Genomic DNA, 16189 nt, shown 5'->3' on the forward strand with positions numbered 1-16189 from the left:
ATAATCCGGCTCAAACCCGTGGGATTAAAACGTGCCATGAGGGGATCGGGGAGAGGAGGTTGGAGAGGAGTTGGTGCCCGTTCTCCTCCTCCCTTTCCATCTCGCTGCTCCTACCACACTTGGCGTCAGGGTTTGGGGCCTTCCCTTTCCTGCTCCAAACCCCCTGGCTCCTCAGTGTGACCAGAGTAGTGCAGGTGCTCAAATCTGCCAGTAGGGACCAGTTTCTGGAATCCCTTCAAGCCAACATCCCTTTGGGAAATACCACATGACTCCCTCATTCTGCTTTCACCCACTAAGACTGGCTCAGCAACAAGTGCCTGCGTCCGCATCCTCAGGTGGGAACCCCTGCAGACGTCTGCCAGAGGGATTGTGATTACAGCCAGTGGAGAGCACTCTAAAATATTTATTAGTTTGTCGCTGCTGGGAGTTTTATGGCTTGTCTGGTTGCAGCGCTGTAAATCCCTGCCATGCGAGCTGCCTCTTTGCAGGTCTTTGGGGCCATTGGAGCATAACTGGTGTGCTGTGTGTGGGAAAAAGCATCAGGACAAGAGGAGAAATCAGCCTCCCTTGTTTGCTCCTGGTGGAAAATGGGGAGTGTCCCCATTATGAGTCTGGCCACAGAGAGCCCACCATCATCAGAGAGCCTTTGGAATGGACTGTGCCAGATGGTGGTGGGGTCCTCATCCCAGAGGGTGTCCAAGCAACGTGTGGACATGGTGCTGAGGGATGTGGTTTGGTGATGGGAGCATCACTGTGGTGGTCTGAGGAGGATGCTCTGTGTGCAACCCCAGCAACCCAGCCTGGCACACGTGCTGCAGGATGGCAGAGAGGTTTCACACCAGCCCTTGAGTTAAGTGTTGTTGGCTGCCTCTCTTGCCAGCTCGATAGATTATCTTCAGCCAGTACCCTTTGCCAGGAAGTTTAGGTTTATGGCATCGGGGTAGTTAAAAAAAAAAATGTGACAACAGCTCAGTGGATGCAAAATGGAGCTTTAAAAAAAAAAAACAACAAAAGAGAGGTGATGTTTGCTGCTCTGGTGCTGTGCACACCTTGCCCTGTGTCCCATGCAAGATGGGGCACTGAGAAAATCACAGCCTATGAACAGACTCGGGGATGAAATGGCCAGAGAGGTGGGGGAGAGCTGGAGAGAGAGGAATTAGCCCAGAGTTTAATTCATTGTTTCCAAAAGAGCAGTTAATGGATTATGACAAATGTCCTACTGCTCTCCCGTAGTGCTGTGTTAAATGGAAATGGAAAGTCAATTTTCCTAAATGGATTTTAAACGACTGACCTCGTGTGTTGGTTGTTGGTTTTTTTTTTCACTCACTGATTTTTGCTTGGGAGGCAGCTTGGCCATCCTGTTTCCTTGGCTCAATGGGTTTTCCTCCTCCTCCCCCTCTCACACCTCACCTGGCTCCCCAGGTCCTCTGCTCCTCCTCCTCTCTGGCGGCGTTACTCTGGACTGGTGTTGGCTGTTGGCAGGTGGCGGTGTGTGGCATTGAGGATCAAAGCCATGGGACACGGACTAGCAATGAGTCTGGGTAGGTGGGAACTGATGGCTGCTCACTGCCATTGCAGGGCTGGAGTACAGTGAGGTGCTGCCCGACTCCTTCCCATCGGCGCCGGCAGAGACGCTGCCCCACTTCTTGCGGGAGCCGCAGGATGCCTACATCGTCAAAAACAAGCCTGTGGAGCTGGTCTGTAGGGCCAACCCTGCCACCCAGATCTACTTCAAGTGCAATGGGGAGTGGGTAAACCAGAACGACCACGTCACCACTGAGAGCCTAGATGAAGTCACAGGTGAGCACATCCTTTGCCCATTCCCTTTATTTTTTCCAAGGATTTCTCCACCACACTTATGTCATACCATAACGGGCCAACATGGAGACCTTCCCAGTCTTTTCTCCTTTCCAGGTTTCTTTCTCCCATTGTGCGTCCATGCTGTGGGTTATTCTCTTCCAACTGGTCTCCTTCTGATTAATTTTGTCATTCTCAGGTGGCTGCAGCCTCCTGAAGCCACTTTGATGTGTTTTTTGCCTCTCACTCCATGCACACCTTTTCTCCCATTCCATACCACAAGTGAAAGAAGAGCTGACCCTCCAAGCTCATTGCCCATGAATGAGATGAACCCCAGCTCATACTTCAGCTGTACCCCATAGAGAAGCAATTTATTGACCCGTTGAGTCTTGGAACAGGTCCTCCAGGCCCCCAGCTACAGGAGGAGCTCTGAGGAGCTGGTCAGCTTCTTGGAGAGGTGGTAAATAGCCAGGCCATGGGATGGAGGGCTCATGTTTGGTGTGGCTGGGTGCTGTCAGTGGGGTCCCATCAACCATGATGGGAGATTGCCCATGGAAAAAAAGTTGGTGGAAAACAAGCCCCCACCAAATTTGCATGCTAGAAAGTGTGGAAGCCCAGCAGCATATTCAGAGATGGGAATAATCCCACAGCTTGCTATTGCACCGTTTGATAAATCCGCGGGGCTTCCTTATCTGAGGCAGTTTATTAACCCCATCCCCTGCAAGATAAAACCAAAGGAGAAGGGTTTCACAAGCTGGCAGCAAATGCAACCACAGGCAGGAGAGGAGGAGGGATCGAAGAGCTTGGAGGGGTTGCTTTTAGTGAAGTGGGGTTGTGAGGCCATTCCAAATAAAGCTGGGTCACGTGCACAATTACCCTTTGGCAGGTTGCAGCATCAGTGCGTTTAATGCTGCTGGAAAGGAAATGCTTTCCTACAAAATGTCGCATCAACACGTAGGCAATCCTCATTGCCACTGGGTATGGTAAAGGCCAGCAGCTTAGTCAGACTCACAGAAGGATTGGATATGTAATGTTTAGATATTTAATGGATAATGAGAACTGGTAGGGTGCGAAGAGAGCTGAGCTCTCCTGTGCGTCCGTGGACAGATCTGAAACAGGGAGGAAAGTAGGAGGTGTTCTAGATGTTTCAGTGAGTCCCTCAACATCTTCCCCATCTTCCCTGGCTGCTCACCATATCTCAGCCAGCTCCATCCCTGGTCACAGAGGCAGATCCCATCCCAGTGTGGGGCTTGCCCTCACTGCATTCAGTTTCATGAGCCTCTCTGTGCTTCCAGTTCTGGCTCGATAAAGCCGTGCTGCACTGCTCCACCTTTGGAAGGATGATCGAAAGCACAAAGGAAGGCTGGTTTATTTAATTAGGAGCAGAGCTACCAGCGGGAATATTGAGCGAGCATGGGCTGGCAGGAGCCTGGGGCTTGCTGCCTTCCCCCCATCCACCCTCCCATCGTGGGGAGGTGCCTCTAAGGGCACTGCAAGCTCCACAGGACCATGAGGATGGTGAGACTGAGGGTGTGAGGGGAAGCTGCTCTAGGGCAAATTGGTGCCCACCAGTGACTGAGGGGCTGTTTATTTATAGTGTCCAACTGGGTAAAGGCAAAGGTGCAGGTGCTGAGGGGAGGAGCATGGATGAGCAAAGCTGGAGAATCCAGCCTTGAGATGGCAGAAGGCTTCTGTGCAGTATGAGCTTGCCCATTTCCTATAGAGAAATTTTTCTGGGGGCTCATTTGCCATTGGCTTTTCTCCATGGTGTAGCTCTGGGCCAGCATGTGAACAGTTTTGGGGAGGAAACCATGCGTGTCCTTCATGCAGACTTCAAAGATTATATTTCTGCTCTTGGTGCAAACCTGGCAATAACTACAGTGTGGAGGTGATGCCGTGCATGTAAAAAACATTCAGGCTTGGGCATATCTGCCTTGGAGCTGGACCCAAAGCGGGTTGTTCTGTCGAAGATCCGCATGTGCAGTGCCTGCTGTTGTTGAGGGATGCTGCTGCAAAGGGCACAGAGGGAGGTGGCCACGATGTAATGGGTGAGCGCTGCCGGGTGTCCACAACTCTCAGGTGCCCTTGGTTAAAAACCTAGAAAAGAGACTTGTAAAGAAAATGAACTTTTAAGGTGACGTGTCTAGCTCTGTAGAGCTCTGACTGCATCGGATCCAAAGCATCTCATGTGGAAGAAAGCAAAAATAGGCCAAGTCGGAGAGGATAATTCAGCCGGATGAATAGGGACCGTCCATAAAAGCAGCCATGTCTTGCTGTGTGTAAGCTGGTTAAATAGGCACTCTGTGGTTCGTAAGCTTATCCTACACTTTTGGAGGGAGAGCGTCTTTGCTCTCAGTGCTTACAGAGGCAGCAGAGCTCCTCACCACATGTCACATCCCACCTGGCTGGGGTTTGCAGACGAGAAGTGAGGTTTCAGAGCGTCCCTTTGGAGGTCAGCTTCTGAGAGCCCTGGTTTTTCAAAAGCACTTGGCCCAAATGCCTTTTGTTGTTCTTTTTTTTCCCTTGCTGGCAAAACAGGCAATATTTCCTTATTCGTCAGCTATGCCACAGGAAGGCAGCAGGGAGACAGTAATTGCTCCTTGCAGTGCTGGAAGCAAGCTCACAGAATTACAGCTGGGGAGCATGCGGCTCTGTGTGGTGGTGAACTCGGGGCCCTTTTATAAATAGCAGCTCTGAGTTTTATCCGGGGACATAGATGTGGTGGGAGAGCAGCAGAGCAGCCAGGAACGGAGAGAAGGTTTGAAAGAAATGGAGTGTGGAGTGTTGTAGTGTGTACTTCTCTTGTCCCATTCCTCTCTCCCATTGGCAATGGCCCCATCACCAGTGGCTGACAAGCATCAAACTCTTGTTGAAACCTCAGCATCCTCAGATGTGGGTTTTCCAGCTCCCTGCAGACCATGTCCTGGCTGTGTGGTGTCACCTGTGTCATCGTCACATCCATTCCGCAGCCTTGGAGGACATTGTGGAAGCCACCACAGATCGTGGGATCCCTACAGCCCCCTCTTCCAGCCCCAAACCCTGCCGCCACCTCCCCTCCTCCTAGCTGATGCCGTCTGTCTGTCCCTTTCAGGGCTGCTGGTGCGGGAGGTTCAGATCGAGGTGTCCCGGCAGCAGGTGGAGGAGCTCTTTGGCTTGGAGGATTACTGGTGCCAGTGCGTGGCCTGGAGCTCTGCGGGCACCACGAAGAGCCGCAGGGCGTACGTCCGCATTGCATGTAAGTGCTCAGTGCATGTGGTGCATCGTTCCCTTTTGAGATCACGGGTGGCTTTTTTAGTTTAAATAAATGCCTCTCCCACCTACTTTTCCTCTTTTTGGCAATATAAGGAGTTTTCCAATGGTACAAACCATTGATTTACAATTTGCAAAGCCCTGGGGTTGCAAACCTTACATCCCGTGTTGCACATTTGGATGGATTAGAGGTGGCCAACACAAGCCTGGCTGCAAGATGCTGCTCTCAGCTCATGGCACAGCTCTGTGTGTGGGCACCGTCCTTACCCGCCATGGCACCAGCTGGGTTAATGGCTCAGCGCCCAGCAGCCTGCTCAGCTCTTCCCAGTGCTTTATTATCCTTAATAACCCGATGGTTAGCACCTTGTGCTTTTTCCTGAATCAGCGGCTCCGCATCCCTGGAGTCCCTGCTGTCATATGTCACTTCTCTAAGCTGCTGTTTGTGGGTGTCAGCCTGATTAAGGATGAGTTAATCAGGCTGTTACCCGGCTGAATTTGCTCTCTTAGCAAATGAGATGGCAAAGCTATAGGAGAATGGCCAGGCTTCCCAACTGGTAAACAGATTTTGCTATTAGAGGGCTAATAATCCCACGTCATCCAAAATGGAGGTGAATCAGCTGCACTGCTGACATCCCCGAAGGATTTAGACTCAGCAAAGAAAATGTTGCCCACTGAAGGGCTGGCTTCCGAGGAAGCCCTTTTGTCCTCAAGAGGGACAAGCTCTCAGCCAGAAGTTTGGTGCTCTTTGCTGAGAAGTGGTCATAGAATCATAGAACTTGGGTTGGGAGGAACCTTAAAGCCCACCCAGCTCCAATCCCTTTGCCGTGGGCTGGATGCCACCCACCAGATCAGGCTGCCCAGGGCCCTGTCCAACCTGGCCTTGAACAATGAAATGAAGCAGACTAGGTAAAGACATCTACTCTCCCATCCCCAGCATCCTGTGCCTGAGATCTCCAGGCTTGGCAGTTTGTGCCATCCTGTAAATCAGCGTCACTCTCTAATACTATCCATGCAGTTCCTGCTAACGAGCTGTTAGGACTTCTTACCCTCCCAGTTTCTCCACACCTGGTTATTTGGATCAAAGCCTGCGTGGCACTGCCCAGCATCCCCATGCTACGTACAGCTGGAAACATGAGTGCCCTTGCAGCGAAGATTGCATCATGGGCCTCATGCACAGCGTGGCCCGTATTTAGGGTGTACTGACATCCCGTGTGGGTAAGGCATGTGTTCCCTGTGCTAGCTTTGCCACGCCATGTGTTCCCTGCAAAGGCACGGAGTGGGCAGCTGCTGAATTTGCAGTGGCCCAGCTTTTGAGAGTTGGGTGCTGGAGCAGAGGGTTGCAGCACCACCTAGTGATCCATGGGTGCTCCTGCTCCTTCTGTGGAGCAGCATCCTGCCATGTCCCCGTAGCCCTGAAATGTGGGAAATCACCGTGGCCCTCCTTCTCCCAGGACACACAGAATCATAGAATCATTAAAGTTGGGAAAGGCCACTAAGACCATCTCATCCAAACATCTGCCCATCGTATTTTGCTCCGCATTACCCTGTGTGTGTGTGCTGAGGTTATGCTCTCCCTCTTCAAGGTTTTATGAGGCACCTGGTTTCTGCAGCACGCCACTAATCGCTGTCTTTCCCCCTCCAGACTTGCGGAAGAACTTTGACCAGGAACCACTGGGCAAGGAAGTACCACTGGAGCAGGAGGTGCTGCTGCAGTGCCGGCCACCTGAGGGGGTGCCACAGGCAGAGGTGAGTGGGTACAAGGCTCCCAGCACCCAGCCAGCCCTCGGACAGCCCTGAAAATGCTATGAGATGGAGTACATCGTGGCAGATGCCCACCAAGCCTTTAGACCCTGGAAGCATTGGTGATGGCCGCAATATCCCAACCTTGGTGATGTTTGTCCTTGCTGGTGCCCACACCCAACAATGGTATCAGCTCACACCCATCCCAAATGGCCTAATTAAGCACAGCCCAGAAACTAATCGGCAGCCCTGCAATTTGGTGCTGCACCCCGCTTTGCCACCCAGGGATGAAGCAACCTGCCTGGGGTCAAGGCAGTGCTGGGGTGTCCAGACCTCTTGCTTGACTCTTGCACCCCACTGGCATGGAGAGATTCCAGCAAGCATTCAGGTGGTTGTATCCTGGCTTAACTTCATGTTCTTTAGAGACCGTCCTGCTTGGGAGCATGTGGAATGGGCTTTTCCACCAAAACTTGTGAAATGTTCTACTTGTCTGAGTTCCCCTTTGGCTTACCCACCATCTTGCCCCACATCCTTACCCCTTCCCACCTTTTCCCTCACCAGGTGGAGTGGCTAAGGAACGAGGATGTCATTGATCCCACCCAGGACACCAACTTCCTCATCACCATTGATCACAACCTCATCATCAAGCAGGCCCGGCTCTTGGACACTGCTAATTACACCTGCATGGCCAAGAACATCGTAGCCAAGCGCCGGAGCACCACAGCTGCTGTCATTGTCTATGGTACTGGTTCTTGCTTTTGGGAAAGGGCCATGTCTGTGAGCAGAGGGGACTGTGGGCACTTCCTGGAGGTGGTAGGAGGGAACTGCACTGGGCATTGCATTTATGTTAGGCAATGGCCACGGCCTGCAGAACTGGCATGTCTACCAGGTCATTAGGAGATGTTATTAGGATGTTCTTAGGTGTAGGTATCTGCGAACATTCCCAGTTGGAGGTGGGACCATCTGAGCCTTCGCTGCCAAAATGGGCTCTTGTTACTGCATTGCTTTGGCGTTGCGCATCACATGTTCCCATGGCTGTCTCTTCCTGCAGTGAATGGTGGCTGGTCCACCTGGTCCGAGTGGTCTCCTTGCAACAACCGCTGTGGCCGGGGCTGGCAGAAGCGCACCCGGACGTGTACCAACCCTGCCCCACTCAATGGCGGCTCCTTCTGCGATGGGCAGCCCTTCCAGAAAGTAACCTGCACCACGCTCTGCCCAGGTAAGGGGGTCACAAACCTGCTGTCCTACCCCAGCTGCATGCTCCAGCCGTGCTCCTCATGGAGATGCCATCAGGGCTGGTGTTCGCATCTCCACGGAGCTCACCTTTAGATGGGTGCTGGCACCTTCCTGCTGTCGGGACTCGTGTCTGCAGCAGCGTGTCTGTGTTTGGTGGCCTGCAGTGGACGGTGCATGGACGGAGTGGAGCAAGTGGTCAGCATGCAGCACCGAGTGCACCCACTGGCGCAGCCGCGAGTGCTCTGCGCCGGCTCCGCGCAACGGCGGCAAGGATTGCAGCGGCGGGCTGCTCGACTCCAAGAACTGCACCGACGGGCTCTGCCTGCACAGTGAGTATGCTGCACTGAAAGAAACGTTGCCTTAGAGCTAGCTGTCAGCTGGTGTTAAGGCTTGGGGGATTTCTGGTGGCTGCCGTGGGATCTAGCTGTCCCACAAGGTGCTAGGTTTGGGGTCTATGCTGAAATAATGCTGGTTGTTGGCAGTGGAGGTGGTCCACTTGGTTTCCTTAGCCCCACTGTGAAAATGTCAGTGCTCAGCAAGAGCTCTGGAGCAGCAGCAGCTAGCATCCAGGTTTATAGGGAAAAAGCAGCACTAGTGATGCGTGTGGCACTGCAAGCAGGCTCACGGAAGGCTAATGCTGCCACCTGCTGCTGTGTGACATCAATTTCCCCCTTCTCAGCCCCGAAAGCCTCCTGCTCCAGCATTAGAGTAGGGGTTTGGGACATGTATCTCAGGACAGTGAAAATTTGGCAGTGGGGATGATGAAGGCATGGTGGTAGCAGAGCCACCTGCGGAGCTCCCCCATATCCCTGCACCCTGCCCGGCTGTGCCTGCCTTTTGTGTCATTCCACCCCCATCATGCCATCTTCACCTTTTGTTTTCTAACTTTGTTTTTCCTAACAGATAAAAGAGTTCTAAGCGAACCCAAAAGCCACCGTAAGTGCTCATTTCATGGCCATTTGATTTCTTTTGCACTGCATCGCTTTGGTTTCACCCGTGGCAGGGCTCTGTGTTGTCTGCTGGGGAAGGACAGGGTGGGAAGTGGGAACAACTAAAACCTGCCTCAAAACTCCTATGTGCATTATATCATGTGCTGTGCTTGAGAAGCTACAACGATGACTTTGCTTTCTTGCTCTGCTCCTATCCCCCTTTTGCTGCTGGCTGCATGCAGTTCTTGGGTAGAGCATGATGCACCTGGTGTCGCTCCACCAAAGATGCTCTAAGCATCATCACCCTAACCAAGGACACCCTTCCTCGAGCTGGGAGCCCCAGAGTTATTTTTTCAATATCAACTCATCCCAAGCCTGACACTGGTGGATGAGGGGTTGAACCTTTCCTTCTGGCCTACAGCTTCCCTGTTCTTCCCTCTCCTTTCTGGGCAGATTTCTTCCTCTGTCCCCCATCCAAGATATACCAAGTATTTAAAGATCAAGAGCCCTGTGGTAGGGTTAGAGGTGGTGAGGATGCTGAGGGCTGTCTGTATGGACGTTACGACACTTGATCTTTCCAGGTGAATGTATTGCTTGGGTATATATATATGATATGCACATAGGTATTGTGTTTGCTCCTCGGGGCTATCTGTTAAGATAGTAGGGTTGATGACTTTGAGCTGAAGCTGAATAAACCTAATGTTCAACCTTGATTTCTCTCCTCCCTCCCAGTGCTGGAGGCCACGGGTGATGTAGCCCTGTATGCCGGTCTGGTGGTGGCCATTTTTGTCTTCATTGTCATCCTCATGGCTGTGGGGGTTGTGGTGTACCGGAGGAGGTGCCGGGACTTTGACACCGACATCACAGATTCATCAGCTGCCCTGACTGGAGGCTTCCACCCCGTCAACTTCAAGACTGCCCGGCACGGTGAGAGATTATATCAGAACATCGTAGAATGGTTTGGGTTGGAAGGGACCTCAAAACCCATCCAGCCCCAACCCCTGCCATGGGGTGGTTGCCCTCCACCAGATCAGGGCCCCATCCATAGCCTTGGGCACCTCCAGGGATGGGGCACCCACTGCTTCTCTGGGCAGCAGCGCCAGCTCCTCTCCATCTTCTGAGTTAAAAAGTTTAATCCCCAAGCTGAAGCCGAGGCTGAATCTGGCTGTAGGTCATAGAAACATGTAAAGAGCAGGGTCCTGGTGAACTTTGAGCCTGGTTTTAGGGGAACTTGCTGTTGTATGAAAGCCAAGGGCTCTGTGTTGGTGCGTGCAGCTGTAGCCCTGCACTGTGCTCATCCACCATGTGCTGGGCGAGGAGGGATTTTCATGAGCATCCCCCGGTTAAGGAGCAGTTTTCCATTCCCATTATTTTTTCCCACAGACAACCCCCAGTTACTGCACCCCTCCATGCAGCCGGACCTGACGGCCAACGCAGGGGTGTACCGGGGCCCCATGTATGCCCTGCAGGACTCCTCTGACAAGATCCCCATGACCAACTCCCCCTTGCTTGACCCACTCCCCAACCTCAAGATCAAGGTCTACAACTCCTCCACCACCTCCTCTTCTCCGGGGCTGCACGATGGGACGGATTTGCTGGGGGGAATTCCCGCTGTCGGCACCTTCCCAGGGGACAGCAGCAGCCAATTTGTGAACATGAGGAACAAAGCCCAGCAGGGCTCCCAGCACCTCCTCAGCCTGCCTCGGGAACATGGCACCAGTGCCAGTGGGACTTTCAGCTACCTGGGGGGAAGGCTAACCATCCCCGGCACCGGTAAGCTCCACGCAGGGGAAAAGTGTGCTTTGGGTGTAAGATAACCAAGGGATTGCTCCCTCGTTTGGGGCCTAACGCTGTGTGTGCTGCACTAGGGGTGAGCCTGCTGGTGCCGCATGGAGCCATCCCGCAGGGAAAGTTCTACGAGATATACCTGGTCATCAACAAGGCAGAGAGCGGCCTGTAAGTCACACTGCCCTCCCTCTGCCCTCCTCACCTGCCGTGTGTCTCCGGGTCCAACCGGTGTCCCCTGTCCCCAGCTTGCCCTCTGAGGGCACTCAGACAGTGCTGAGCCCGGCGGTGACCTGTGGACCCACTGGCCTGCTGCTGTGCCGCCCTGTTGTCCTCACCATTCCCCACTGTGCAGATGTCAGCTCCTCGGACTGGATCTTCCAGCTGAAAACACAGTCCCACCAGGGGAACTGGGAGGTAAGGTGTGAGCCCAGCCTTGCGGCCAGCCAAGCCCCCAAGTGCTGTGGGACACAACATTTCCCAAGCAAAGGGCTGACCCTAAGCTTTTGTTTCCATCTCTCCTTGTAGGAAGTGGTGACCCTGGATGAGGAGACCCTCAATACCCCCTGCTACTGCCAGCTGGAAGCCAAGTCCTGCCATGTCCTGCTAGACCAGCTGGGCACCTACGTTTTTGTGGGCGAGTCCTACTCCAGGTCAGCCATCAAGAGGCTCCAGTTGGCCATCTTTGCCCCTGCCATCTGCACCTCCCTGGAGTACAGCCTCAAGGTCTACTGCCTGGAGGATACTCCAGATGCACTGAAGGTACTGCAGGGATTTCATCATAGAATCATAGAAAGGCTTGGGTTGAAAGGGACCTTAGAGATCACTGAGTTCCAACATCTGCCATGGGTTGGCTGCCCCCCAGCAGCTCAGGCTGCCCAGGGCCCCATCTGTGGTCTTGGGCACCCCCAGGGATGGGGCACCCACAGCTCTATTAGACCGTATAAACAGTTGCTTCCCTTGCTTATAAGCTCCTTTCAAGTACTGGAAGAACTTCAGTGAGGTCTCCCCAGAGCCTTCTTTCCTCCAGACTGAATAAGCCCAGCTCTCTCAACCTTTCTTCATAGGAGAGGTGCTCCAGCCTTTGATCATCTTTGTAGCCCTTCTCTGGACCTGCTGCAATAGCTCCACATCCCTTCTGTACTGGTGGCTTCACGCCAATGGGGCTGTATGGGCCACCATGGGTGCAGTGGTTGTTTAATTCCCTGTGCCTTGTTCTGCCATGTCAGGATTGCTCTAGTGCCTCTAGGTGGAGGTGTAGGCAGCACTATGCTTCTTGGATTTTGTGCAAGTTCCCAAATCTAAGCTGAAGGTCGGGCTGGGAGTGGGGAGAGTTGGGCTCCTGAGGCTGATGCCACCTGTCCTGCTATGCACAGGAAGTGCTGGAGTTGGAGCGGACGCTGGGTGGGTACCTGCTGGAGGAGCCCAAGCCCCTGCCCTTCAAGGACAGCTACCACAACCTGCGTCTCTCCATCCACGACATCCCCCACTCATTGTGGAGGAGCAAGCTGCTGGCCAAATACCAGGTGAGGAGCCACCTGAGAGCCCCAGGGTGGTGGGCACCGACTGCCCTTGTATTACTTCTAGGATTGTCTCCTGAAGGGATGGAAGAGGAAGGGGATCTGTTTTAATTTCCTGGTGGAATGCTGTATGTGGGGTCTCTCTTTCCCACCTCATCCCCATGGGGTGGCTGGAGGAGATGAGATTTGCCTTTGGCTGAGCCCATGCTTTGGTGCTCTGCAGGAAATCCCCTTCTACCACATCTGGAGTGGCAGCCAGCGAGCCCTGCACTGCACTTTCACACTGGAGAGGTACAGCCAGGCCTCCACCGAGCTCACCTGCAAGATCTGCGTCCGGCAGGTGGAAGGGGAAGGGCAGATCTTCCAACTCCACGTCACGCTGGGAGAGGTAAGCTGGAAGGGGCAGCCAAGGGATGTGCAGGCAGAGAATGGGGCTCCTCCCTCCTCTGCTCAAAAATCTCACTTTCCCCTCACAGCATGCCAACTCCTTCGACACCCTCCACTCGCACAACAGCAGTGCCCCCACCACCCAGCTGGGACCCTACGCCTTCAAAATCCCCCTCTCCATCCGGCAGAAGATCTGCAACAGCCTGGATGCTCCCAACTCCAGGGGGAACGACTGGAGACTTCTCGCCCAGAAACTTTCCATGGACCGGTGGGTCTCCCTGAGCTTAGCTCTGTGCTCTGTCCATGCTAGATTGCATCTAGTCAGGTTATATGCATCCACAGAAGTCTACCTAGAGATACAGAGATATTTGCTCATAGTTATTTCCATCCATATACATGTGCTGTGGTCTGGATCTCTCCTCATTTTGGAGAGGACATCACATGATCTCCATGCATGGAGATGAGCACAGCCCATCTGAGCTCATCTCCAAGGCCCAAAGGAAGGGAGGGGCCGTGGTCAATGATTTCAACGAAACAAAGCTTGCACTGCTTTTGCATGAATGCTGGCTACGAATTCTAAAAACCTAGACAGTGGTTCAAGGGCTTTGGCATTTGCATCATGGCATTCCCATCATGGTTCACATTGCAAAGAGGTTGGCTGCTCTGATAGCATCCACCCTTCCATCCCCAAAGGATATTTCTCCAACCTGCATCTTCTTTCTGCTTCTCCTGTGCAGGTATCTGAACTACTTTGCCACCAAAGCCAGCCCCACTGGGGTGATCCTGGACTTATGGGAAGCCGAGCACCAAGACGATGGCGATCTCAACACCTTGGCCAGTGCCTTAGAAGAGATGGGCAAGAGCGAGATGCTGGTGGTCATGGCCACGGAGGGCGACTGCTGATAGTGCTCCCTTGCTCCAGGGGGATGGTGAAGGGGAACCTTCCCCAGCACCTGTCCCTGCATGGGGGCTGAATGAGGAAGGGCCGAGAGCCCCGCTTGTCCCTCCCCACATCACTGTCAGCCTTACAGACCAATCCTCAGCGTTTACAAGCAATTCAAGTGTTACACGGCATTCCTCCTCCTCCTCCTCTCGGGTGGCATTGGTAATGCTGGAGGAACCGGGGCTTCTTAAGCCGAGGCTTTCCTTCTCCTCTGGGTTCCTTCCCATCTGGTTCTCCTCCTCCTTTGATAGCATTTCTGCGTTGAAGAGACGAGTACAACCTAGGCAAGCAGCTTATTTCTGTCAAAGGCTTCAGACAGCTTCATAAGGCACGTAGGAAAGGAAGAAAAAAACAAAACAAAACAAAAAAACAAAACAAAAAAAAACCCCACGACACAGTTTCTTAGGAAACGCAAATAATTTATTATCCAGATCTTTGGATGAGTCCTTTTTAAAAAAAAAAAAAAGAAAAAAAAAAAGATTTATAAATCTTTTTTTTTTTGTGCGTGTGTGTGAGAGAAGAGCACTGTTGTGGTCAGAGTGGCAGAGAGAGATTTAAATGAACGCTCTTTTGTAGGGAAAGCATGCGGTGAAGCTGAGCAAACCTTGTTTACATGTCCTGGGACCCCAGGAAGTCCGTAGGGTTAAGTGCCTCTATTCCCCTGTACTTCAGGGTGAGCTGAGACCCTCCCCCAGGTTTTCACTGCGTGTTCCCCTTCCTGGTGACAGTCCCATGGAGTGGGGGCTGCAGGCACAAGGAGGGTTGCTGCCCTGCTTCTCTCCATGGCTTTCTGTAAGGAGCGGCACAGCACAGTGCCGCTGTCCCCATGCTCCTCCTCCTCCATCACTGGGCTCTGTCTCCATCCCTTGTGGTGTCAGCAGGGGATGCCAAATCCATTCATGAATTCTTCCCCAGCATAGTTCTGGGGGAGCTTTTAGGATGACTGCGCCTTCATATAGAGAAATACAAACCAAAGACTTCAGCCCGGCGCTAGGCACAGGCCAAAGTGTTTTTTTAACAGAAACCCGGATGGTGCAGTTTGTTCCCCAAGCCTGGGGTTGGGGGAGGCAAGTCAGGGTGCAGACCACATTGCTCTGGGCTCCCTGGTTTTGGGTCAGTATTTTGGCAGGGATGCAGGGAGGGGAGGTGTGGGGCTGCGGGCTGCTTTGGGGAGATCCATACAGGGCTGTCCTGCTTCTGCATGAGGCCTGAGGACAATGCCTGGGGGTCACTGTGCCGTTGCACATATCAGGGTCACTGCGCGTTTGCACAAAGCCCGCTGGAATTATGGACGTGCCCCGTGCTGCCCAGCATTTTGAAAAGCTGGCTTCTTGTTGGGGTTGGAAAACAATACCAATGGAATCCCTAGTTTGCTTTCTTTGGGTTTCTTTTGGTCCTGTGCTGAGTTCTACCTCGCTACCTTGCTGGTAAGGAAGGGTCTCCAGGCTGGGAGCCGGGCTAAGTGTTCCAGCATGTAAGCAGCCATTGGATTTCCATCCCATTGCACCTCCCTTTTATTTTCTCCCTTTTTTTTCCTGTAGTTGACTTTTTGTAACAGCGGAGAAGTTACATGATGAATGGAAAGTAATCGTAGGGTAAACGAGGTTCGTCACAAAGGTATGGTGTCTCAATGAAGGCTAAACATAGAGATTACCTGCAGGTAGAAGTATTTACTCGGTGATTGTTGTATCTTAGAAAATTGTCTATTAAAAAAAAAAAAGGGGGGGGGGGGAGTTCAGGTTGGAAGCTTGGGGTGGGAAAGCTTCTGGGTGAATCCCTTTGCCACCGAGGAAGGGTTTCCTCTCTCCTTCAGGTGGCATTTAAGCATCCAGTCAGTGACACCTCATCCCTGAGCTGAGGGGAAGAAGCAAATCTGGGGAAAAAATGAAGAACTGCTCTAACAAAGCAGCTGCTGGCATTAAATAGGGCTTCAGCAACTCCTCTGCGGGAGGCAAGCTGCTCTTTTCGGGTGCGGGACAGGGCACGTCTGAATCTCTCTCGCTCTCATTCTCGCTGTCTGCTCTGTGGAGCATGCGGCTGCCCATCCGTCCATCTGCCCTTCCCACCCTGTCTGTCTGCGTCCATCTCTCCTCCCTCTGGGGCCGTTCAGTGCCAGCCTCGGGGCTGTGGGCCGTGTGATGCTGGCAGCATCTGTCTCCATATTTATACGTCCAGGGGATGGGCCTGGGGGCATCCTCTCCATCTGCGTTCTGTTTATTCTGTAAACTAAAGAACTGTAAATAAAGTTTAGCGTTCCTATTGTAACAAATTAATTTTTATGCAATAAATTATATTTCCTAGTCTAATAATTAAAAGGAAAAAAAAAAAAAAAGTAGACAATCTGCTCTCTCCTCCTGTGTGCATCACTCGCCAGTTGGTTTCTGCTGGGCTTGACGGCTGCTGGAGCTCTGTGCCTGTGGACCCTGCTGCCCTTGGGACTACCGCAGTGGGGAGTGGTTGGTGGGAACTCTTACTCATCACGGCCAATCTTCATCCATCTCTTGTGCTTGGAGTTCAGTTCTGGAGGTCATCCTGAACACCCCAGGTGGTTTTCCCCCCACTTGCTTTCAGTGGGATGCTGTAGGTATGGCACTCCCAAGGGA

At 52.8% G+C, this 16189-nt stretch overlaps 1 protein-coding gene across 2 annotated transcripts in view; it reads left to right on the forward strand.

Annotated features, from left to right (window-relative positions):
- The window catches only part of UNC5B (unc-5 netrin receptor B), a 30890-nt gene extending 14959 nt beyond the window's left edge, over nt 1-15931 (forward strand). Inside the window, exons 2-17 of one of the 2 annotated variants that reach the window (NM_001031225.3) lie at nt 1579-1800; nt 4889-5032; nt 6689-6792; nt 7348-7528; nt 7838-8005; nt 8187-8351; nt 8926-8958; nt 9684-9878; nt 10335-10724; nt 10820-10907; nt 10985-11153; nt 11265-11498; nt 12113-12262; nt 12480-12644; nt 12733-12911; nt 13381-15931. In NM_001031225.3, coding sequence (NP_001026396.2) covers nt 1579-1800; nt 4889-5032; nt 6689-6792; nt 7348-7528; nt 7838-8005; nt 8187-8351; nt 8926-8958; nt 9684-9878; nt 10335-10724; nt 10820-10907; nt 10985-11153; nt 11265-11498; nt 12113-12262; nt 12480-12644; nt 12733-12911; nt 13381-13546 — 2753 coding nt within the window. In that variant the 3' untranslated portion in view covers nt 13547-15931. The remainder of the gene's footprint in view (nt 1-1578; nt 1801-4888; nt 5033-6688; nt 6793-7347; nt 7529-7837; nt 8006-8186; nt 8352-8925; nt 8959-9683; nt 9879-10334; nt 10725-10819; nt 10908-10984; nt 11154-11264; nt 11499-12112; nt 12263-12479; nt 12645-12732; nt 12912-13380) is intronic. The other variant, XM_025151567.3, reaches the window with a different exon arrangement.
- Nucleotides 15932-16189: the final 258 nt, after the last annotated feature.

The sequence above is a fragment of the Gallus gallus genome, chromosome 6 (assembly GCF_016699485.2).
Source record: "Gallus gallus isolate bGalGal1 chromosome 6, bGalGal1.mat.broiler.GRCg7b, whole genome shotgun sequence".
Taxonomy (NCBI): domain Eukaryota; kingdom Metazoa; phylum Chordata; class Aves; order Galliformes; family Phasianidae; genus Gallus; species Gallus gallus.